The sequence below is a fragment of the Emys orbicularis genome, chromosome 12, assembly GCF_028017835.1.
Source record: "Emys orbicularis isolate rEmyOrb1 chromosome 12, rEmyOrb1.hap1, whole genome shotgun sequence".
Classification (NCBI taxonomy): Eukaryota; Metazoa; Chordata; order Testudines; family Emydidae; genus Emys; species Emys orbicularis.
Genome location: NC_088694.1, coordinates 18,586,382 through 18,610,975, shown reverse-complemented (window position 1 = coordinate 18,610,975; position 24,594 = coordinate 18,586,382). Strand labels below are relative to the sequence as shown.

The 24,594-nt window shown below is 42.8% G+C and overlaps 1 protein-coding gene across 2 annotated transcripts in view; it reads left to right on the top strand.

Annotated features, from left to right (window-relative positions):
- The window catches only part of LOC135886625 (translocating chain-associated membrane protein 1-like), a 52,919-nt gene extending 29,066 nt beyond the window's left edge, over positions 1–23,853 (top strand). Inside the window, exons 1-10 of one of the 2 annotated variants that reach the window (XM_065414397.1) lie at positions 4,566–4,638; positions 4,738–4,856; positions 5,986–6,102; positions 6,192–6,250; positions 6,921–7,005; positions 7,243–7,313; positions 11,874–11,978; positions 15,479–15,622; positions 21,152–21,312; positions 23,226–23,853. In XM_065414397.1, coding sequence (XP_065270469.1) covers positions 4,806–4,856; positions 5,986–6,102; positions 6,192–6,250; positions 6,921–7,005; positions 7,243–7,313; positions 11,874–11,978; positions 15,479–15,622; positions 21,152–21,312; positions 23,226–23,299 — 867 coding nt within the window. In that variant the 5' untranslated portion in view covers positions 4,566–4,638; positions 4,738–4,805 and the 3' untranslated portion in view covers positions 23,300–23,853. Of the gene's footprint in view, positions 1–4,565; positions 4,639–4,737; positions 4,857–5,985; positions 6,103–6,191; positions 6,251–6,920; positions 7,006–7,242; positions 7,314–11,873; positions 11,979–15,478; positions 15,623–21,151; positions 21,313–23,225 lie in introns of those variants that run through there. The other variant, XM_065414395.1, reaches the window with a different exon arrangement.
- Positions 23,854–24,594: the final 741 nt, after the last annotated feature.

Genomic DNA, 24,594 nt, shown 5'->3' with positions numbered 1-24,594 from the left:
ATGTACATAGTGCAACATGAGAGCTTACGCCCGCACCCTCGTCCTGTTCAGTGGTGGCTAAAGTTAGTCAATTGCCTGAGTTGCCAGCCAATGGACACCCTCGTCCAGGTGCTCCCAGAGACACTGTGCTCTTTACAATGGTGAATGGAATACAACCGTGTGTGTCAAGAGTCTTCTTTGCCTGCCCTTCGCTGATCGAGACAGTAGTTAGTGACGCCACCACAATAAGTTGAGGAGCGCATCTAGGAATGTTAAAAATTCAGAGTTTGTGGTCAGAAGAAGTATTCTCATATCAACTTGCTAGAACTTTGAGCAATATAGAATATCTGTCAGGCTATTTGGGATCACATCCGGAGGACAGCGATTTTTATTCTCAGATTATACCACTGCAATGTATTATGTGAACAAGCAGGCAGGTGCACACTCCAACCAGCAATAAAGTTCTGGCACCTCTGCATTGAGGAAGGTATTGTATCCAAAGTGGCGTGCTTACCAGGCACTCGGAACCAACTACCTGATTACCTCGGCAGGTCTTTTTCAAACAGCCATGAGTGGTCCCTAAAGAACAGTAATGCTGAGGTCCATTTTCTAGCAATGAGGAGCCCTTTCACAGACTTGTTTGTGACAAAGGACAACAGAAAATGGCATCAATTCTGTTCTTGAGAGGGACACAGTCCAGGGACTCTTTATCAATGCCTTTCATCAGAACTGGGAAGGGAACGTGATGTATGCCCCCTTCCTCCCCCGTTTCCTCAGGTTATCCTCATGCTCACATTGGATTACTCCAAACTAATTCTCATTTCTGACAGCATGGCTGAGGCAATGTTGGTTTTCTGATCTCCCCTCTCTCTGTTTGACCTCTCAAAACTTTCACTCAACATCATGGCCAGGATGTTTATCCAGCATTGAGCAGTCTGCACCTTAATGCGTGGAGGCTGCCTAGCTAGATGAAGGGAAGGAGCAATGCTCAGAGGTAGTTGGAGATGGTTTTTTAAGTGAAGATGATATTCTCACACCCTATGATGGTGAGATTTTTTTTTTAAGGGTGTTATCCATCTTTTTCCACCTGTGAAAGAAACAGTACCATTGTGGGACCTAAATACAGTCCTGGCAGTGCTGATGGGTCCTCTATTTAAGTCAGTAGAAGCATGTTCACATGCTCTCCTCTCTCAGAAAACGGCCTTCCTTGTGGTTATAACATCTGCAGGAAGAGTTAGTGAGTTGCAGTTCTTAATGGCAGAACCTCTGTATACTAAGTTCTTCAAGGACAAGGCGGTGTTTAAGACTACACACACACTTTTTTTTTTTCTGAAGTGGTATCTGTGTTTCACTTTAATCAGGTTATTTACTTACCTATATTTTTTTCCCAAACCACATTCAAGTGCAAAGGAGCAGCATCTACATAACTTAGATGTCAGGTGGTGCTTAGTGTTTTATGTAGAGAGAAATAAGCCATTTCGTTTATCACCTTGAATCTTTGTGTCCTATGCTGAGCGAATGAAGGGGCAACTAGTTTCCATGCAGACCATTTCCAAGGGGATTACCCTCTGTATTACCATGGTTTATGTAGTGTAGATGACACCTCTAGGCTCTACAATCATTGGAGGTTCATTGAACCAGAGCTTAGTCGACATCTGCTCCGTTGCTTAGTGATGTCTCAACAGTGGATATCTGCAGAGCTGAATGGTCTTCTGTGGATACATTTGCTAGGCATTTCGCTATCACCATGGCATCAAGATTGGACGTAAATTTTGGGAAGGCACTTCTGTGCACTAACTGTTTAAAGACTCTGAGCCCACCTTCTGCTGGAACTGCTTGTGAGTCACCTGAGTGGAATACAACTCTGCAACCACTCGAAGAAGAGACAGTTGCTTACCTGTATTGTAACTGTTGCTCTTCAAGATGTGGGTGCAGATATGTATTGCATGACCCACCCTCTGCCCCTCCACATAGGAGTCTCCAGCTGGGGATTTCAGTTCAAAGGCACTGCGGGGGGTCAGAGCGGCGCTGCCGTCATGGAGCCATGAGAGGGGTTATGAGGGGAGGGGGCAAGCACCATCCCTACAGGTGCTGCTAGGCAAATTTCTCTGACTTGGGTGCGCGCAGAGCTGAGTTGAATACATGTCTGCACCCACATCTTCAATACTTCGAGACACTAGAGCTTCTCAACAAAATGGTTATACGATTTTTTTTTTTTAATTTTAGCAAAATAGCGTACTTCCCTAATCTCATTCTCAGAAATCACTGAACCATTTTATCTGAAACCAATCAGCTTCCCCCCCAGTGCCTCCTGCCCGCTGGCGGGCCCCGTGGATCAACTCCCTCCCACCACAATCTGCTGTTTCAGGGTGTGCAGGCAGGAGGCTCGGGGGGGGGGGGGGGGAAGGGAAAGGAGCAAGGACGCGGTGTGCTCAGGGGAGGAGGCAGAACTGGGTGGGAAGAGGTGGGGTGGTGGAGCAGGGATGGGAAGAGGCGGGGAAGGGTTGGAGTGGAGGCGGAGGTGGAGGCCAAGCACCCCGTGGCACTTTCAAAAGTTGGCACCTGTGCTGAAAGGACCTTACACTTGTTCTCTTCACCCTCCCTGTGCATTCAATATTTCTTTATGTAATGTTTTCATATTGTGTTTACTAAATTTGCTATTTTTACAGAGAAACAAAATATTCCCAGTCTAGGAAAAAAAACCAACTATGCTCATTATCTTTTTGGACAAAAGCCTTTATGCTTGTAATTGAATATTTCTCTAGCTTATTTTAAAATGCTAATGTGAACGTTCCATATTACAAAATTGTTATATTTTCAAATGTATTGCTTAAGAAAACCATGCTTTTAACCATGCTTAAAAGAGATATTGGATAAATTCACATTTTAAATAATCATAAAACATCCACAACCAGCTAGTGAGTCATTGTAAACAAGAGATAAATTTTTAGGAGCAAACTTCGCTTTGCACCTCACATGTGTACCTAACTTATCCTTTTGAAACCTTTGCCCAAAATCACAACTTTGGCCAAGACACTTGGACTGTGGGTCACATCCCCCTTCATGTTGTAATCCATTCCCCCATCAGATTCAGTTTTAAGATCTCACTTTTAAAAATGAAGTGCCTTTGTAGTTGTAAAGATTATCTCCCAAAAGTAAATGGTACAGTTTGGCCCTCCAGCGTTTAGCGTATGACCTGAAATGGTAGCTCTGAGTGATAACAGCCCCACTATTTCAGTAGTGGTGTTGGCTCAGAAAATGACTGTTTCACTGATTGTTTGCTGTGTTGGTCCCAGGATATTAGAGAGACTAGGTAGGTAATATCTTTTATTGGACCAACTTCTGTGGAGAGAGAAAAGCTTTCAAGTTACCTGAGGAAGAGCTCTGTATAGCTTGAAAGCTTGTCTCTTTCACTAGCAGAAGGTGGTCCAATAAAAGAGATTACCTCACCCACCTTGCTTCACTGATTAGCAGAAACCCCCAGCTAATTTGTTCATACATTATTGTTTGCAAGCAGTGATGGATATGGAATATGTAGGCCAGGGGTTCTCAAACTGGGCATCAGGACCCCTGAGAGGGTCACAAGGTTATTACATGGGGGGGAGAGGGAGGTCACGAGCCGTCAGCCTCCACCCCAAACTCAACTTTGCCTCCAGCATTTATAATGGTGTTAAATATATAAAAAATGTTTTTAATTTATAAGGGATGGTCGCACTCAGAGGCTCGGTATGTGAAAGAGGTCACCAGTACAAAAATTTGAGAACCACTGTAGCAGATGCTCTCTTTCCCTCCCCAAAAGAAAAAAAAAACTAAACGTGCTCTGCCATAAGCAATGGGATTCTGCTTTATTCTCTCACTAAATTTACTCCTGAGGGAATTCTGTGCCAAAAAATTAAAAATTCTATGCACAATATTTTAAAATTCTGCATATTTTATTTGTCAAAATAACACAATATAATCACACCAGTTTCAATTATTTTTGGTCATTTATTTCAAAATACCTGTCAACAAGTATGTCTGTAACAATACAGACAACAAAAAAGATTCAGGAAATGTTTTTTGACAAATAGATTCCTTACTAGGCATATTAATACATAACTCTGAGTAATAATTCATTTAAACTACAATACAGTACCATATTTCCTGCACCCCTCAGAAGTAGTGCAAAGACTCGGGGGAGTTAGGATAATGGAGGAGCTGAGGGAGAGGGAAGTGAATTGCTGGGAAGGAGCCTGGGTGTGAACTTGGAGGGTTGTTGGCTATTGGTGGGGAAAGTATGGAACAGGTTTTTAAATTTCAGTGGATATGTAAGATGCCCTTTTTAGAGAGAGGGTAAATTAGTTACTTATAATTGATCCATGAAGCTGAGCTACATAGATCCATACATTGACGGTAATATCCTTTCTCCATACAGCTACGCTTCTTGAGATGGAATTCTGCTGGGTCTCTATATTTTCTATTGTCTAGGCCAGAAAGAACTGATAGAGGCTGACGCAGAATGGTACTACCCACAGCATTTCCCTTCCAGTCTTACAATTATAGTTTTGTTTGTATTTGGGGTGGGGAATACTCCAAATTATTTGAGGGGGGATCAGAATTCATTTGCCAAAGACGCAAGAATTTGGATACATAGGATACTATGTGCCAGAGAACAAGTAGGTAAGGTATTTATCCTTTCTCTGTTGCATAAAATGTTTCATAAGTAAATGCGTTCTATTCAAATAGATATTTTTATAGTAATTAAAACTTTGTTTTCAGATGACAAGAGTGAACCCATTCATTTCTATGAATATGGTCCAAAAGACATTGCCACCATCTTCTTCTACATGCTTATAGCCATTATTCTGCATGCTGTGATCCAAGAATACGTACTAGATGTAAGTTAACAATGGGGATGTAATTTACTTATGTAAATTCTTTATTTATTTAGGCTGTTTGTTACATGTTTCTTCTGCTTGTCTTATATAAGATAACACCAGCACTTGTATAAGTCATGTTGCAAAATAAAATAAACTCATGTAGGTATATTTACACATCACATGCTGGTGGTTCCTTTGTCATTCAATATAAATATTATTAGACTCTGGAAATGTCTATATAACAATATATTTAATGAAGTAATATTTAATCACAGTTTCTCTGACTCTTCTAGTATTCTCCATTAATAAGTGGATGGAAAAAACAGTAGAGTGCCCACTACATCAAACCTTCATGTCCCTAAAGTTTTAAATTGGAAGTCAGTTGAAAAAATATTTAAATAAAACAAAAATAATTGCTGTCCCCCCTTCCTCCATTGTTGCTTTATTGGAAACGTTTTGATTTAATATGAATTAGTAGCTAAATGTACTTTCCACTCTTTCTTTTATCTAAAGCTAGTGTTTATAAAAAAAAAAAAAAGGCAGATCTTAAGAATGTCTTTAACTAGTGAATTTTTTCACTTTTGTTTTCCATGCAATTTTTTTTAACCTCAGTCTTTAACGGTGACCATTGACATTCCCCTGGAACCGCCGTAAATCTACAGAGTTAGGTTCTGACTGTAAACTTCTGGGCTTTTATTTTTTGCCTCTTTGTCAAATAACTTCTCAAATTTGTGACTTGCTTAAGGTTCCAGTATTTTCACTGTTGTATATGTATGCTAGAGCTCCATTACCTGGAAATATGAATACAAAGGGTCTGGTCAATCCGGCCTTAGGATGACATCTGCAGCATCAGACCCTAACTAAGTAATAAGGCTCTGATCCTGGGGGAAAAAAAACATGACTAAATTTAAATACATGAGCACTTCTCATATTGGTTTCAGTATGACTTCTCACACAAGTAAAGTTAAGCATGCATGTAATATTTTTCAGGATCAGAGCCTAACATGAGGAATGGAAGATCTTGGAGGTAACGACTACTTAATTGAGGGCTAAGTGCCAAGTAGCTTGTTTTTTTCTCTCTACCAATAATGATTAAAGTAAAATGTTGATCTGTTTTTATATCCCCAAATGTGTTTCTTGTTTTCAGAAAATTAATAGACGTCTCCATTTGTCAAAAACGAAGCACAGCAAATTCAATGAATCGGGGCAGTTAGCATTTTTCTATTTGTTTTCATTTGCCTGGGGAGCAAGTATTTTGACTGCAGTAAGTAAGTCAAATCGCTATCTGTATTTGTTTTAAAAATACACATCTAAAATATTATGAAAGTTCTTAAATGACAACTTTTTTTCCAGGAAGAATTCATGACAAACCCTACCTTGTTATGGAAAGACTATCCCCATTCTCACATGTTGTAAGTGTTTTATTTTCTTTTTCTAGGTGTTTGACAGTTGGCTACCAGAACTTTGTATTGGTAATCCAAACAGTGTAGACAGTTTTCATTTGTATTAGTGACCAATAGCTGAAAATCCTTTGGGGGGTGTGGGTGTGTGTGTGTGTGTGTGTGTGTGTGTGTGTGTGTGTGTGAGAGAGAGAGAGAGAGAGAGAGAGAGAGAGAGAGAATATGAATTTAGGCTCCCATCCTGTAAATGCTTGCACCACTGTTTAACTTTACCATGTGAGTAGCCACACAGAGTTCAATGAGTGTAAAGTTAAGCATATGCAGAAGTATTTAGAGGATTATTGCCTGACTAAGTATTACTAAACCTGTCTGTCTTCCACTGAAGAAATTTGGTGGGTAGGTGGGTGTTCCTCCACTCCCCAAACAAAAACAAAAAAATGGTCCAAAGGGTGATATAGAACTTGCAAACAGGAAGGGAATTTGTAAACACTTATTCAAGAAATTACTTCTTGACTTTATAGTAGCTGATAAAGCAGTTTCTGTTTGCAATTCCTTTTATATATAGTATAGCATATTATAGGTCAGCATTTCTTATTGTGAGGGAGTGAGGTAAAATAGTGTATCCTTTAAAAACCTAAACACTTAACATCCTAAACTTCTTCCCTTCTAAATTGTTGTTTAGTTTTCAGGTAAAATTCTTCTATGTCTGCCAGATTGCCTATTGGCTTCATGCACTCCCAGAATTGTACTTTCAAAAGATTCGAAAGGTATGAATTGAAACCTTCGCTACTTTATTTTAAAAATACATTTTGAATTGCTTGATTTGTTTGGTAATGTAATCTTGGTGGGAAGCTTACATGGGGTACATACTTCAAATAGAATTCCTTTGCCTTACAGAGAGAAGTACAGCAGTGAGGAAGATAAGAAAGGTTGACACATTTCAGTATGGTGGATTTTAAAGTAGGTTAGCTAAAATTTAACTTTAAGTTTTCTCTTAATTTTAGGAAGATATACCAAGACAGCTATACTATATCTGCCTTTACATTGCTCACATATCTGGTGCCTATGTACTGAAGTAAGTATTTGTAAATGGTAACTAATTGAAAAGTTTTACTTCATTATTCCAGTTATCAATTTTTTTTTACTATTTTTCATGTGGCTCTGTATATTCCCATTTATGGGTACTGTGCCACCTTGTGGTGCTGTACAGTAAAACCTTCTAATAGCAGCATCCGTTAGATCGCTCTCGTGACCTTTCCCACTTCCCTCAGCATCAGGACATATTAAGCCAAGGCTATATAGGGGGTGGAGCGACCTCACCACCTTAGATCCTTCCACATGCCTGGATAGATGCGAAGCATTCTGGTCTTTTTGGAACCAGAGCCTTTTTTCTTGAGGTAGTTAGTGTTAGTTGTTGGTATGTAGTTAGTTAAGTATCAGAGGGGTAGTCGTGTTAGTCTGAATCTGTAAAAAGCAACAGAGGGTCCTGTGGCACCTTTAAGACTAACAGAAGTATTGGGAGCATAAGCTTTCGTGGGTAAGAACCTCACTTCTTCAGATGCAAGTAATGGAAATCTCCAGAGGCAGGTATAAATCAGTATGGAGATAACGAGGTTAGTTCAATCAGGGAGGGTGAGTTGCTCTGCTAGCAGTTGAGGTGTGAACACCAAGGGAGGAGAAACTGCTTCTGTAGTTGGATAGCCATTCACAGTCTGTTTAATCCTGATCTGATGGTGTCAAATTTGCAAATGAACTGGAGCTCAGCAGTTTCTCTTTGGAGTCTGGTCCTGAAGTTTTTTTGCTGTAATATGGCTACCTTTACATCTGCTATTGTGTGGCCAGGGAGGTTGAAGTGTTCTCCTACAGGTTTTTGTATATTGCCATTCCTGATATCTGACTTGTGTCCATTTATCCTCTTGCGTAGTGACTATCCAGTTTGGCCAATGTACATAGCAGAGGGGCATTGCTGGCATATGATGGCATATATAACATTGGTGGACATGCAGGTGAATGAGCCAGTGATGTTGTAGCTGATCTGGTTAGGTCCTGTGATGGTGTTGCTGGTGTAGATATGTGGGCAGAGTTGGCATCGAGGTTTGTTGCATGGGTTGGTTCCTGAGTTAGAGTTGTTATGGTGCGGTGCGTGGTTGCAGGATTAAACAAAGACTGTGAATGGCTATCCAACTACAGAAGCAGTTTCTCCTCCCTTGGTGTTCACACCTCAACTGCTAGCAGAGCACCTCACCCTCCCTGATTGAACTAACCTCGTTATCTCCATACTGATTTATACCTGCCTCTGGAGATTTCCATTACTTGCATCTGAAGAAGTGAGGTTCTTACCCACGAAAGCTTATGCTCCCAATACTTCTGTTAGTCTTAAAGGTGCCACAGGACCCTCTGTAGTTAGTGATTCTTTCCAGTTCTGCATTATGGCAGAATTGAAGAAACAGAAGAACCTGGGTTTCAAAAGGTGCATTTCCTGCCTGGCTGTCTTCCTAGCATCTGATGACTATGTTCAGGGCCTCAAGTGCCTGGGAGAAACTCATTCTTTTTCTAGGTGTTTGATTTGCTGGACCTTTTAGTCCCAGAGCTTTGCCTACAGCTCCTCCTTCTCAAGGAAGCTCTCAAGGCCAGACCCTCTGGATCTGAACAGTCCTCAGATCCAAGGTCTAAGAGGCCAGTCTTGGTTTCCAGCAGTTCCAAAGGACTGAAGGGCTCCAAGAATCCACACCCTATGTTGGGGCTGGATGCCCCCTAAGTCAAGCTCCCAAGGCTACATATGTTTGAACCAAGGGCCATGCACTTGGCTCCAGCTGCCCTGACTCTGGTGGAGCAGTCGAGAGAGAATTTGGCCACCATCACTGGTGCTGTACTTCATGATTTGCAATTGTCTGATCCTGTCGAATTCCTGTGCTACAGGGCCAGGATCAGATTCAGTGTTCACTTTTGGCTCCAGGAAGATGGATTTCATTGGTGTGTCCTAACTGGGGCATCTGGCAGTCCAGATTTGGCCCACAGGCTGCCTATTGACTACCCCTGGTATGCCATGCAGTTCAAATAACTGCCCCTCGATCTCTCCTACTTCTCCCTCTTTAGGGACCCCCGCCTCTCATGAGGCGAGTCTTCTTGAAGTGGAAAAGTTGCTTCTGTTAGGAGCAGTCGAGGAGATTCCTGACTTAAGGGGTCAGGGCTTTCATTCCTTTTATTTTTTGGTTCAAAAGAAGGATGTGGGGGGTTAATTGGATACTAGATAAAGGGACTTGAATAAGTATGCTCAGAGGCTTTATTTCCAGGTGTTGACTTTGGCCTCCATAAATCCCTTCACTGTTGCTCATGGATTGGTTCATGTAAGGGGTCGGACTCACCCCTGCGGCGCCCTCTACTGGTTGCTTTGGGGAATCAGCTTGTCCAGCGTCTGGAGCGCCCTCTACAGGCCAGTCATCCACCTTGTCCCCCTATTGGCTCCCGTGTCCCTCCCAGGACCCCGGTGCCCCTTGCTCTGGGTGCTGCTCCCTGGCAGTACCCACACACGCTAGGTCTCCCCTCCCAGGGGAACCCTTACCCACTAACCCCACCTCGCCTCGGTGTAAGGCCACTGCCAGTCACCAATTAGCCCCCACTGCCTGGGGCAGACTGCAGTATAGGCCACTCATCACAGGCAAGGGTGGGTTTGGACCTGCTGCCTCAGTCTAGCCGTGGGCTGCCCTCTGCAACCCCCAGTACCCCTTGGCCTTCTCCTAGGCCGCAGCCTGGGGCTTTCCAGGCTGGAGCTCCCCAGCTCCTCAGCCTTTCCCCAGCCCTGCTCCACTCAGGTACCCTGTCTCTGCTTCCTGCAGCCAGGCCCTTCTCTCTCTGAAGGCAGAGAGAGACTCTGAGCTCCTGGCTCCCAGCCTCTTTATACAGGCCAGCTGGATTCTGATTGGAGCGTGGCCCAGGTGCAGCTACTTCCCCAATCAGCCCAGTAGCTGCTTCCCTGCCCCAGCCTTCTCCCAGGGCTGTTCCAAACCCCTCAGGGCAGGAGCGGGTATCCACCCCGCTACAGTTCACAACTCTCTATCTAAAGGATGTGTATTTTTATATTTCTGTTAATCACCATCATTCCAAGTATCTTTGATTTATAGTGGCTGGGAATCATTTCCAGTACAAGATGCTTCCATTTGGCCTCTCCATGATGCCCAAGGTATTTACAAAATACCTCTTTGTGGTAGGGACTCATCTGAGTAATCAGGGTATTTTCATTATCCCTATCTGGATAACTGGCTACTGAGGGGCATTGTGCATGAGGACCTGTTAAGCCATATTGTCTTCACAATCAATCTCTTTTCAAATCTCAGGCTACTTTTCTACTGCCAAAGTCAATTCTCTGCCCCTTTAAAAGGATTCCCTTTATAGGATCCATAGTGCACTCTGTGGAAGGGAGAGCTTTTCTCCCAGAGGACAGATTTCTCAAAATGAGTGAGCATATGTAAAAGATTTGACCGTGTTCCTCTCGGAGAATGAAATTCTTCTTGGGTCTTGTGGTCTTTATGGCAGCCACTACATTTTGTGACTCCATTTGATTGTCTGATAATGAGACTGTGCATTATTGGATATCTCATGTCTACAGACCAAGCCAGAACAGCCTTCAGATGTTGATCACCATACCTCAGAATGTTATAGTCTCTCTCTAGAATGGTGGTCAGTCAGGGCAAATGTGCTCAGAGGTGTACAGTTCAGTGCTCCAGTCATCCCTGACAGTAACTTCAGTTGCATCAAACAAAAGTTGGGGGGAGCCTCTCCATTTGACAGTTCAAGGGCACTGGTCTGTGCAGGAGAGACCCCTGTGTAACACACACACACCTTCTGGGTGTGGTGTTCTGTCCCATCTAGTGGCACCGAGACCACCAATTTTTTGTATATCATCTAGATTGGTTATGTCTTATACCAAGAATGATAAGGGGTATTTGATTCCTTCCCAAACTATTTCTTGGTGGATTAAACAATGCATTACTGAATGCTACATACTGGCAAAAATTCTTGTATCTGCTGCAATTAGACCACTAGACAGGTGTGGCTACCTCCTTTGCTTGTCTTAGGTAGGTGTCTGTTGCTGAAACTTGCAAACTATAATCTGGACTTTGATGCAGACTTTCACTAAGCACTATGCTCTGGACTTGGCTTCTAAGGCAAACGCTGGATTTGGCAAAGCAGTGCTTGTCTCTATTCAACTAGGACTCTGGGTCCACCTCTAGGTTAGTCTCAGCACTGCTTATCAGTCTGTTCCATAAGTGGGAATATGCAGAGCCACTCAAAGAAAAAATGAAGGTTATTTACTTGTAATCAAGGTTCTTCAAAAGAGCTCTGCCTATTCACATTTCCTGTTGTCTTCCCCTCTCTGTCAGAATATTTGTTTATTCTGTGTCTCTGGCTTTGTGGTGGAAGGAATTGAGATGATGAGGGTGCTCTATCCCTTATCTTTGTCTTTGATATGTTGTGATGCTGAGGAGGGGGGTAGGAGTAGGAATGGGAGCATTCAAGCTGGCAGTGCTAGAAGAAGGTTTTACGATAAGACAGCACAATACCCACAAGTGTGAATATATAGGGCCATCTTGAAAAATCTCTGTTACAAATAAATAACCTTCATTTTCCGTTACAGCCTTCAACGCCTGGGGCTAATTTTGCTGGTACCTCACTATCTAGTGGAGCTCATTTTTCATGCCTCACGTCTTTTCTACTTCAGTGACGAAAACAAGCAGAAAGGGTAAATTTTGCATGTACTATCTTACTTTTTATTTTACTACCTCTGCGTTTAATTTTCAGAGCTCTATTGCAATTTCTATTGGCAGAAACGTGTCTGTGTGCACGTAATATAAAAAGCAAATGTTAGGACATCACACATCCTAAGCTATAGCTGTGATCCCAATATTACTATTTGATTGGCGTTCCATGAGAGCTCCAGTGTCATTATGTAGAATCAAGGAAACTGATCTGTCACTTCATGATCGTAATAATTTTTCAAGTAATATTTGTTAAAATCATGTCTTGGGTACATGTTAGCCATCTCTGTTGTAAATGCCTACCTGCTCCAATATATTTTTAATTGCAAATATATTTACGGAGATCTATATTTTAAAAACAAGTGCACCTTAGAATAAAAGTAATATGGACACCAAAATCATTACACCTCTCTCAGAATCTATTTGTGTTTTTGAACTTTGTTCATTATTGTAAACCAGTACAAAAGAACTGACAGAATTATACCAGTATTTTATAGTCATAAATGCACAAACAATCTAAACAACGTGTATTACTTTTATAATAGGAAGAAAATCAGTCTATGCATTATCAGTTCTATATTCTGCCCCTTCTTTGCAAGGGGTGGACAGGAAGAGAAAGTAAAATACTTATAATTTATGGAAGGCAACAGTTTCGAACAGCATATAAAGTAAAATTGTTTATTCTATATCTTGAGTGAATTGCTCACTTATTTTGAGATGTAGAGTTATAAGGACAATTGCATCGAAGCTGGGAAGGGGAAAGACAAGAGGACTGTTTTGTAGAATGAGGGTGGAGGAAGTGAACTTTGTGTGTGAGCAAAGGGGAGGAAGATGAAACTTACAAGAAAGAAGTATGTAACTAAGAAGAGGGGTGCTCTGCATCAATCTGAACACTTTACTCAAATCTCAACTTTCATGTCTGTTCGCAATTCTGCTCCACTTTTCCACTCCTGTCTCTTGTAGTTTCTCCCTCCACGCTCCCAGCTGTGCAAGACTTGACTGCCCATTCATGTGAGACTTCTACAAAAGTTATCTTGCTTTCTTCCACACAGCCTCTTATGCATACACAGTCCTCTTTGAAATAATCTGTAAGACTACTACCCTCTTCTCCATATCTCTTCCCAAGACCTGTTTCTGTCTCAACTCCTAACACCAGTATTTAAATAATTAGGCTGAAGGTCATTTGGAGAAAGTCAATATTTATTAATGCAAATAAAGTAAAAACAAACAAACAACTCTCTTTTTCCCTATTTTTTTTATATGTTGTTCATCTTAGGCCATAAGCTCTCTAGACCAGGGACCCTATCTACTTTTATTTGTGTAGCACCCAATGTAACAGGACTGCAATACTGATAAGGACATCTGGCCACTACTATAATACAAAGAATATGTTGTATTCCCCCTTCTGTCTGATTAAACAATGTGTTCTTCAGGATAGGGACAGTCTTCCTCTGATTAGGAAACACTTATCATTCTTTGGGTGCTACCATAATCTTAAATAATAATAAGGAATGGAAACGTATCTCCTTAAAAGATGAGTTAGAGAAGCATTTTGAGTGTTTTAGGAGAACTAAAATATTGCTGTTTATTATAATCTTGAAAAATAAACCCCCATCAAGAGCCATTTCTCCACATGGGCTTCCAGGCTATTCGCGACTTCATATTTAAGGTTATAAATTCCCACTCTCATAGCTTTCCAAAAACCTTGGCTTATTTTTCTAGGAGAAAAAAACCCCAAGTTCTGCTTGAACTGTCACAGGCTGAGTATAGGAATGTTGGGTATTTTTCTTTTTAAGTTTGAGATTAATTGAACAAGCTGTGTTTGAATTTTCGCCTTCCTCCGCAGCATGGGGCAGGGGTCGCTTGCTGGAGGATTCTCTGCGACTTGAAGTCTTTAAATCATGATTTGGGGACTTCAAGGGAGTCAAGCTGAGTCAAGGGAGAGAATTGTTCCAGGAGTGGGTGGGTCAGCTTTTGTGGCCTGCATCATGCGGGAGGTCAGACTAGATGATCATAATGGTCCCTTCTGACCTTAAAGTCTATGAGTCTATGAATTGAGATTCTGAATGCACTTTTCATTTTGAAAATAGTTCTAGTTTTTGTCCAATAATTAAGTAGCATGAAAAACTTCTGTACTGCTGAAATCTTTAATGAGAACTGCTTTCTATAGTTTATGTTGTCATGGTATTCTCCTAGATTAAGTGTAACCATCTCAGTAGGCCACCTCCTGTTCAACTGGTTAGAAACCAAAGCTTTTGCTCTCCAAATTGGTAATAGGTGAATTTCTCCCTTACTGACTTCTATGAGAGATCTGATCAATCCTCACTGAGACAGTAGCATTCAGAATGTAAATCAGTCAGTAATCTCTACTTACCTCCCAAAATTGCTACATACTGGAGAAGCTTAAATTCTTGGTCCTGGCTACTGGCATGGATGTGGGACAAGGAATGGTAGTGTCTTTTTTTTTTTTTTTTTTTCTTTTTCTTTGGGCACACCTCTCAGATTCCAGCTCTTGGCTTCAACAGTGTCTCTAGTGATGGCTATATTGAGGACCTCCAGTATATAGGATGAGGATTGGTGAGGAGATATGGAGGAAGACTTAAAGTTTAGATAGTTATCTAACTTTTTGTATTTTAATTGTGTTTTAACTGAAATATGCTAATGTTTTAAAATAATGGAGATCTTATCTTACAGCCAACTAAAATTTAAAAAGAAAAATAGTTGGGAAATTCATAATAGATGCTTGTAACTTTTCATTGTCCTTTTCAGTATTTATCCACCAAATTTTTTGTTCTCTGCAAGCTTGGATATTAAAATATCACTTTGCTCTAAGTTACCTACAAAGTAGAAAGGTAGTGCTTCAGTACTGATCCCATTAGCTTGCAATTCCTTATTTCCTCTTTCCCGCCACTACCTTCCTAACCTGTACACTTCTTGCTGTAATAATCTGCCTTTGTCCTCCCAACCACTTATTTTTTATCCATTTAATCTCTGTGTATTATTGGTCTAGTCATCTCTATGGTTTTATAATGTCCTTGCTATCTTATATATAATTTACAGCATGAATATCAATCTGACATGTACTTTCTGCCTTTACCCTGTTTCTGGGTCAGGGAAATTCACAATGAACTCAGCACCCAGATTTGGCATTCCATGTGGCAATACATTTAATTGCTATTATATACCCAAAATTTGGAAATTTCTAAGCACGCTTTTGAAAATAAAATTTAACTTCTATATTGAAAAAAAAAGTTTTATTTGAGGCATAATTGAGTGTATATGGACGGGGGGGGGGCAGAATTCACTGATGTGGGTGGAGAACTAGATGTAGAATTCCTGTAACTGTTGTTCATCTCAATATACCTTTCCTTTTCATCTTAAATTTCAGTGCTCAAGGAAGCTTAATAGAACTTGTACAGTTAACCAAGTTGAAAAGTGGTGGACAAAGGGAGAAGACACATTAATTTTATTATTTCCTTTTCAGATTTACCCTTTGGGCTTTACTGTTTGTAATGGCTCGTCTTTTGACCCTAACCTTATCTGTGCTCACATTTGGATTTGGTTTGGCAAGAGTAGAGAATCCAGGTTTTTCCATAGCAGACGGAAACTTCAATGTACTCACTGTGAGGTATAAAAAAGCTAGTAGACATTCATGTTTGACTAAAGTGACACTTTCAGACTGCCTTTAATATACCTATCCAAGATGGTAGAGCTTTTTGATGGAGAATTTTCCTGGGTGGCTTTTTTCCCAGGATTTTGGGGTGGAAGAATTTTTTGTTGTCTTTTTTTTTTTTTTTCTTCTCCACAAAGCAGGGACTGCTATTACAAAATACATGCTAAACATAAGAAATCTCTTTGTTTTTCTTTATCAATGTTTTTATAATTGAATTAATATGACTGCTGTGCAAAAGATCCTGCATAACATCGTGTGAGCTTTTGCTTTAAACTTTCCCTGTGGCCATTATGAACATACTGTAATTTTGAGATATCAATGCCTTCATTTTTGATCAACAACTCTTTAGGAAAACCCAAGCAATCTTCTAACATGTTCATTCTTGCTTGCTCATTTTTGAAGTCACATTAATTTTTCACCGGGAGCTCCGCTGTTTAACCTGCATTTCAACAATCTGTTCATTCAGTAGGTGGAAGGGAAATTGAATTTGCTTTGTCATCATTAAATCTCATTCTTAGATCACTTGGCAGAGGAGGCTGCAACTGTACAATTTGGTACTAGCTACTGAAGGCTGTCTGTTATATTTCCTTGATAAGCCTGGATACTTCCCCTGGTGTACTTACCTGTAGCTCCCATTTATTTAATGCAGACTATATGCCCTGTCTTAGATGTGCTCCTTGGCCACATCTGGCTTCCATCAGCGTGAGAGGTTTAAGTTCTTGTTCAAGTGCTTGCTCATGTCCATTCAACTTAGGTGTGTGTGCTCGCCACATGCACCAGTGCTGGAAGTTTTTCCCTCAGCGATATCCGTAGGGGAGTGGCGCGCACGCGGCTTATAGGGCGCCGCCGGTTCCCCCCACTCTCAGTTCATTCTTGCCGCCAGTGACGGTGCTGGAACTGTTACTGCTTCAGTCAGTGCTGTTGCTGCTCGTTCGTATGAACTAGTTATCTCTTGTATTCTAGTGTATATAGTTTTCTGTTAGTGTTTATAAATTCCTTAGCTATAGCTAGAGACTTCGTAGGTCCCAAACGGGACTTTGCCTCAGGATGGGGCATGCCCTGGTCCCCAGGCTTAAAGCCTGCGATCGCTGCAAGAGGCCCATGCCCGTTAGTGATCCACACAGCAATTGTCTGCGTTGCTTGGGCAAAGGGCACATTAGTGAGAAGTGCAAAATTTGCAAGTCCTTCGAGCCAAGGACTAAGAAGGAGAGCGATATTTGTTTAAGAGCGCTCCTTATGGAGTCAGCCCTCACCCCGGCACCAGAGCAACACTCCAACTAGGCACTGAGTACAGTGACCTTGGTACGCAGCGCCCCCCTGGGACCATCCACTGGCCGGCACCAGTCCCCATCCGTGGCTCTGACCAAGAAGGCGGTGCAAGGCTGGTCTCCAACCTCCTGCAAGGGAAAGGAGAAGACTGGGTGCGAGCAAGGTCCCAAGCCGGGCAACTCTTCACCTATGTCTCAGAGACCGCGGTACCGCTCCAGGAACCTGTCAAGGGATCAATGTTACCATTCCTCAGACCGCCTAGGAGGGCATCACTATGTGCAGGCACTTCCCAGCACTGGGCCCGTTCCAGCTCCTGGTCCTGCTCCTCATCCCGGTACCGCTCATCAAGTGCGAGACCTAGATCGCCAGCTCCAAGATGCCATGGATCCGTCGAGCGCCACCGGTCCCTAACACCCTGCTCCAGATCAAACTCCAGGTGGAGTGACCGGCACCGGTCTGGACAGAGCCACTGTTCTGCTCTGTCCTGGTCACCAGGGAGCGACTGCTCAGGATCCAGTCCTGGTTCAGAGCAAGGTTCTCTGACGGTGGGACAAGCTCCCGTACCAGCAGTATGGCTACATTGTCGGCACCGAAACCGGCCTCGTGGCCTCGTGTACCCATGGAACCTGTGGGGGTTCACCCAGCCCTCCCAAGCTGCCCGCTCGATGTCCAGAGCCTCGGAGAGACCAGCTGCCTCTCTCTCCCGCCCTCCTCCGGTGCATGAAGCCTCTGGCGTGAGGACCCCACAGGTCAAAGAGGGAGCAGGGGAACAAGCCACTGGGCCACCAATGGGTGTGGAGGACCCTATGGCACTGGCATCTTCCTCGTTGTCGCCAGATGAGGCTATAACAGGCCTCCACCCCCCCACCCCCGGATGACACTACAGTGCACCAGGAACTACTGAGGAGGGTCGCTGCCAACCTGGGTCTTCAGGTGCAGGAGCCTAGAGGAACCCTTGGACTCTCTCTTCCATGTCCTCTGCTCCACAGCATTGGCCAGGGTGGCTCTACCCCTTCATGATGAGGTCTCTAAGATCAATAATGCCCTCTGGCAAACTCCCTCCTCCCTGCCACCCATCTTCAAGAGGGCTGAGCACACGTACTTTGTGTGATCCAAAGGCCACGAGTATCTGTTCACCCACCCTGCACCCAACTTCCTAGCGGTAGAAGCAGTTAACCACAGGGAGCGACAAGGTCAATCTGGGGCTACCACTAAGAACAGATTCCAAGACACTAGACTTGTTTGGGTGTAAGATTTATTCATCCTGTTGTCTCCAGTGGAAGGCAGCCAACTATCGAGCCCTCCTGGGACGCTATGATTTTAACATGTGGCGAGCTATGACCAAGTTCGAGGGCTCTCTTCCTGAGGCTTCTAGGAAGGAGTTCCAGGCAATTATGGAGGAGGGCACGACTGTGGCCAGGGCAACGCTCCAGCCGGTGTCGGATGCGGCGGACACTGCCGCCAGAACCATGGCCTCAGCCATCGCCGTATGCCGGGCATCCTGGTTGTTCTTCTCTAGCTTGTCCACGGAGGCTCAGCAGTTGATCCTAGACCTTCCCTTCGATGGGAAAGCCCTGTTTGTGGAATAGACAGACAATAAGCTCCATGGCCTAAAGGACTCCCGCATGACCCTTAAAACTCTGGGCCCGTATGTTCCCGGCCCTGCCCACAAGCGGTTTAAGCCGCAGCAGCCTCAGAGCCAGGGGAGCCACCCTCACCAGGAGCCTCCCCATAAGAAATCCAGAGGCTACAAGCAGCATCCTAGCCAACAGCTTTCGCAGGCCTCTCAGTCAAGCTCAACCTGCAATAAGCAGGTGGCAAGCGCTCATTTTGAGGGTACACCCAAGGGTGACCTACCGGACTATTCCCAGGATCCTCCCTTCCCTATTTTTGCCAACCGCCTTTCTCCTTGCCTCCCTGCATGGGCATCTATAACATCAGACCGATGGTTCCTCAGTATGGTGGCGCGGGGTTACACCCTTCAGTTACTTTCTGCCCCTCCTCTTCCCTGTTCAGGGACCCTTTTCACAAGAGTCTCCTTGCGCAGGAGGTAGAGGGGTTACTGCAGCTAGGTGCAGTAGAGGTCGTTCCTCCAGAATACAGGAACAAGGGGTTCTATTCCTGCTACTTTTTAATCCTGAAGGCCAAGGGCAGTCTGCGACCTATCCTGGACCTGCGAGACTTGAACTGCTTCCTAGCAAAGCTGAAGTTCCGCATGGTCTCCCTGGCCTCCATCATCCCCTCCCTGGATCCGGGAGACTGGTACACCGACCTTGCTCTGAAAGATGCGTACTTTCACATTGCCATCTTTGAGGGACACGGATGCTTCCTCTAGTTTACGGTAGGTCCCAACCATGATCAGTTTGCGGTCCTCCGTTTGGCCTCCCGTTTGGCACCGTGGGTATTTACCAAGTGCATGTCAATGGTCGCTGCTTACCTCAGACATCAGGATGTCCAGATCTACCCGTACTTCGATGATTGGCTAGTCCAGGGCAGCTCCAGGTCCAAAGGGATGTTGTGATGCTATTAGCCACCTGCCATTGTCTTGGCCTGTTGGTAAATGACAAAAAAAAATCCTGTGGCCCCTGCCGAACCGACTGGACCTGCTGTCACAGGATCACGGTCGACTTTTGCACCCCAATCTTGCATCCCTCTACCTCATGGCGTGGATGTTGCATGGCTGACCTCTGAGGAACAGACCTGTTCGGAAGGGGTCCAAAAGGTCCTCTTTGAGAGTAGAAAGCCCTCGACTAGGCAGACCTACCTGGCAAAGAGGATGAGGTTCTCCCACTGGGCAGCCGAACAGGGCATCTCCCCTTCACATTCTTTGGTGCAGTCAATCTTAGACTACCTGCTTCATTTGAGGAACCAGGGCCTGGCACACTCGTCTATCAGGGTGCATCTCGTGGCCATTTCTGCCTTTCATCCGCCAATCCCAGGGGCAGACTGTGTTCTCCCATGACATGACGGTCCGGTTCCTCAGATGCCTTGAGAGACTTTTTCCTCAGGTTTGGTCCCCGGCCCCTCAGTGAGATCTCAACTTGGTTCTGTCCAGGCTCACAGACCCGCCCTTTGAGCCTTTGGCCTCATGCTCCCTGTCTCACCTATCATGGAAGGTAGCTTTCCTGGTGGCTGCGATGTCAGTGAGGCGATCTCCGAGCTGCAAGCCCTGACCTCAGAACTACCGTACATGGTCTTCTATAAGGACAAGGTCCAGCTCCGGCCCCACCCGTCCTTCCTTCCCAAGGTGGTGTCTACTTTCCACATGAGCCAGGACATCTTCCTTCCGGTCTTCTGCCCTAAGCCCCATGAGACTAGTGAAGAAAGGCACCTTCATGCTTTGGACGTAAGAAGGGCCCTGGTTTTCTACCTAGATCGGACAAAGCCTTTCTGTAAGTCGACTCAGCTTTTCTTCTCTACAGCTGATAGGATGAAGGGCCTCCCGGTGTCCACGCAGAGGATTTCTAACTGGATCACCTCTTGCATTTGGACCTGTGATGAGTTGGCAGGAGTCCCTCCGCCGTCAATCGTCAGAGCCCACTTGACCACAGCACAGGCACCTTCGGCGGCCTTCCTGGCACACTTCCCGATCCAGGACATTTGTCGAGCCACGACGTGGTCCTCGGTGCACACGTTCACGGCCCACTACGCCATCACTCAGCAGGCCACAGATGACGCTGGGTTCAGCAGAGCTGTGTTGCAATCTACACGTCCATGAACTCCTACCCACCTCCGAGGGGTGCTGCTTGGGAGTCACCTAAGTTGAATGGACATGAGCAAGCACTCGAAGCAGAAAAGACAGTTACCTTTTCCGTAACTGGTGTTCTTTGAGATTTGTTGCTCACATCCATTCCACAACCCGTCCTCCTTCCCCACTGTCAGAGTTTCCGGCAACAAGGAACTGAGGGTGGGGGGAACTGGTGGCACACTATATACCGCGGCATGTGCACGCCACTCCAGGGGGCGCTGGAGCTGGTCCCCTATGGATACTGCTGAGGGAAAAACTTCTGGCACCGGCATGTGGCGAGCACACACACCTCAGTTGAATGGACATGAGCAACACATCTCCAAGAACACCAGTTATGGAAAAGGTAACTGTATTTTCTAAGAGTGATCAGCAACTTTTTTAAATGGACATTTGATGCTGCTTTGCTGTGTAACAATGTATAGTTGAAACTTTTATCTAACTTCTTATTTTAATCTGAAATCTTTTAGGATTAGTTGCTTGGCTGCAATTTGTCTAACACAGGCCTGGATGATGTGGAAATTTATAAATTTCCAGCTAAAGAAATGGAGAGAGCACATCCAGAACCAGATTCCTAAGAAAAAAATCACTTGCACAAAGAGCAAATCAACAAAAAAAGAACCAAACAGAGGTCAGTAGGTTTTTTTTTTTTAGTCACTTCAGATAAAAATAAATATTTTTATGCTTGATTTGTTCTTGAAATCTTTTTGTATTTTCCTTGTATCAGTTCCCAAGGGAGCTAATGTGTGGTCCATTTCTTATTATATGGTGAAAATAGATGTCATTTTTAGCTTCCTCAAAGTTAGAAAATAGTCTGCATCAAAACATATTTACTCGTGGTACGCTGTATTGCATGTTGCTAACTCGAGCCAGCAGAGAGAGAATACTGCACTATAATAAAAACCAAAATTAACAAAAGCCCACAGAGCTAATGTTCTTTCTAGAGTTGATGTCCTTTACTGAACTCTGCATAGATACAGACTCCACAATTTCTGCATATTACTAGGTTGAAAACTTAAAAAAATTAGTCTTAAAATTGTAATAGCACTTTAGAATTCATCTTTTTGAATGCTGAAAAAAAACTGTATGTTGTCTATTTTATTCTGATTAGTGAGGCTTTTAAGGTGGCCATTTTTTCTTGATGACCATAAATTCTATTTTTATTGAATTTTAGGTAATTAACAAATTGCTGTCACTTACTCTTCTAAATTCTACACCAAATCACAGAGACTTCTTTCTATAGTGACAATTGGACCCTTTATTATTAAAAAAAAAACAAAAAACCTACTACTGTGAAATTAAATTGTAATCACTGGGAGACCTGTAGTGAACAAAGATTCCCTATTGTATTGCATAGGCAAGATTTGGAAGAAAATTACATCTACTAATAGGAGGACTAACCCTATTTGGCAGAAGTAGACTGGGAGTCTTCACCCATAAGATCCAGTACAGTGCTCTGATGAGAAGCCTATTACCAGTTGCTGGAATTTCTACCAGGATGCTGTCCCTGGATCCTTTTTGGGAGCTCCCTTGTTCGTATCTTTCTGTACCTAAGGGGCTGTGGTACTTCAGATTTAGATACACTACTAAGCACATAATCCAGTGCCCCTGGAAGTCGATGGAAATACTCCCATTGATCTTAATGGGTGTTGGAGAAGCAGCTTTTACTCTCCACTACCTTTCAGAGCCTTCAAACTGCTGTAAAAGAAGTGTGTCTGCTTCTCTATTTCTCCTCCAGCCTTGTGGATCCTTCTCTTTCTCCTGTGGATAACTTCACTGCTGCTGTTCATTGTTTTTCCATACAGAAGCATGAAATTGACACTATTCTTGAGCTTCACAGCTGCCCACAGTATTCTAAATAGCAGCAGTGAAACTGTAATCCTGTGGACTTCACACTCTGCTGCGGGTGGGAAAATCAATGACCAGGAGAGGTTGAATGTCTGTAGGTGCAGGAGGACGACACTGCATTGGTTTACACTTACCCTTACAATCATAAATTCTAGAAATGTGTGTGTGGGGGGGGGTGTTTTGGTTTGGTTTGTTTAAATCTTAGATTCTGCTGAAGCTGATGGTGGTGGTCCCCTAAATCCCCAGGCCAAGCTTCCCACTTACTTAGAGTGAGTGGATTTTTCAAGCCCTGAATAGAGGGATCCAGGCTAGGTTGAAGTTAACGCATACAGATTGATTCGCAGTGACTGCACAAGATTTTAATACTAGGGGACAAATATCGTAGGTTACCATAGACTTTTATTGTGTTAGCATTGATAGTTCACACACAACTATAGTAAAACAAAATCTTCAGGTTCCATCCTCCACTGGCAAAAGGAATGATAGGGAGAGTTAGGAGGTAAGTATTCTATAAGTCCTTCAAAACATTACCTTGTTCCACCTCTCTACTGGAAGGCCCCAGAGCTTTGCCTACATTAAGTGTTGAATATTGTCATCTGACATTTTTAGGTTTGCATATTAACTTTTTGTTTTTCATTCTGCAGAGGCAAATAGCATATTACCTGTACTTTAGCTTTCCCTGTTTTAAAATTTCAGCTAACTTTGTCAATGGAGCAGTAAAATTAGAAGATGGAGCATCACCCAGAACAAGAAAATCAAAAGCATTATGAGATAGAAGCTAAAATCAGAAGACAACATATTGACAGAAGACTGTGATTAAAAAATATAATCTGTCACTGCAGAATCATAGGCTATTTGTCTGTCTTGTTATGATTTAAATGGACTCTATCAAGTTAAAATATATTTTAAACACATTTTTTTATTAATACATAACTTACTATGAAAACTGGTCACTTTTAATCTAATTTACTTTACAATTAGTATTTACCTCTTTCAGTTTCACTCAATTTGGACAAGAAAATAGACAAATCACTTGCACTTTCTGGCTCTTAGTAGCACAATTCTGCAATGTTTGAGTGACAGACATTTCAGGGGAATATTTCAATCTAAACAATCTGTTTATTTGGAATTTTAAAAAAAGTTGGAAACATTTTCATTAATATTATGGTTTAGAAAACCAGTGGTTTTACAAAACCTAAATTCTGGGCCAAAAATATCTGACCGTGTATGTTTAACTTTAAACGTTTGCACAACAGACTCTTCTTTTTATCACATTCTGATATTTAAGTAAGAGATAGTACAGTATGTCTGAAATACATGTTAGCATGGCAAAAAAAAAAAAAAAAGAGTAAATGGCATCTATTTCCCTTCAAAGATTATATAAAACTTGATTTATATAACATGCTCATCAAATTCTGACTTAATGTACCTAACTTCCTCTTAGGTGATTGTGATATTTTAGTTAGACACACAGATTATTGGATGCAGTCGCCTTGCAGAATTGCCAGTGTACATAGGGAGTTTTGAAATAGATTGTAATGTCTTGTTTGGAAACAAGTTGCCAATTAAACATCTCAGGTGAAAACCTGGTGCCATTGAAATAAGTGGCAAAGATGTCATCGATTTTAGTGAGACCAGCATTTTACCCCATGGCCAAATCTTGTGAAAATTTACCCCTGGTAATTTTTCTTTAATTTTGGCACTGACCTGTTTGAAAGTTACACATGGCTTTTTCATAAAGACTATGAAGTTGAGTTCAGGAAATGTATTTTCTGTAGCTGCAATTTTTTTTTAAAGGTGCTAAGATTTTTAATTACCTGCATTAGGCAGCCACTTTATTTTGGTTTCAAATTCAGATTTAAGTTTTTATATCTCCATGAAGCTATTAAGATGCTCATTACTTAAATACTATTTTAGATATGATTCATATTTAAATTTGTAGACCATTTCAGTATGTCTTTTCAGAAGTAATAAGGTCTGATGCTGGTATAATTAAGTGGTCTAGTAAACACTGCATTATAGGCCTCTTATCCCCAACCAGTGGCATCAGTTTTGCATGGCTTCT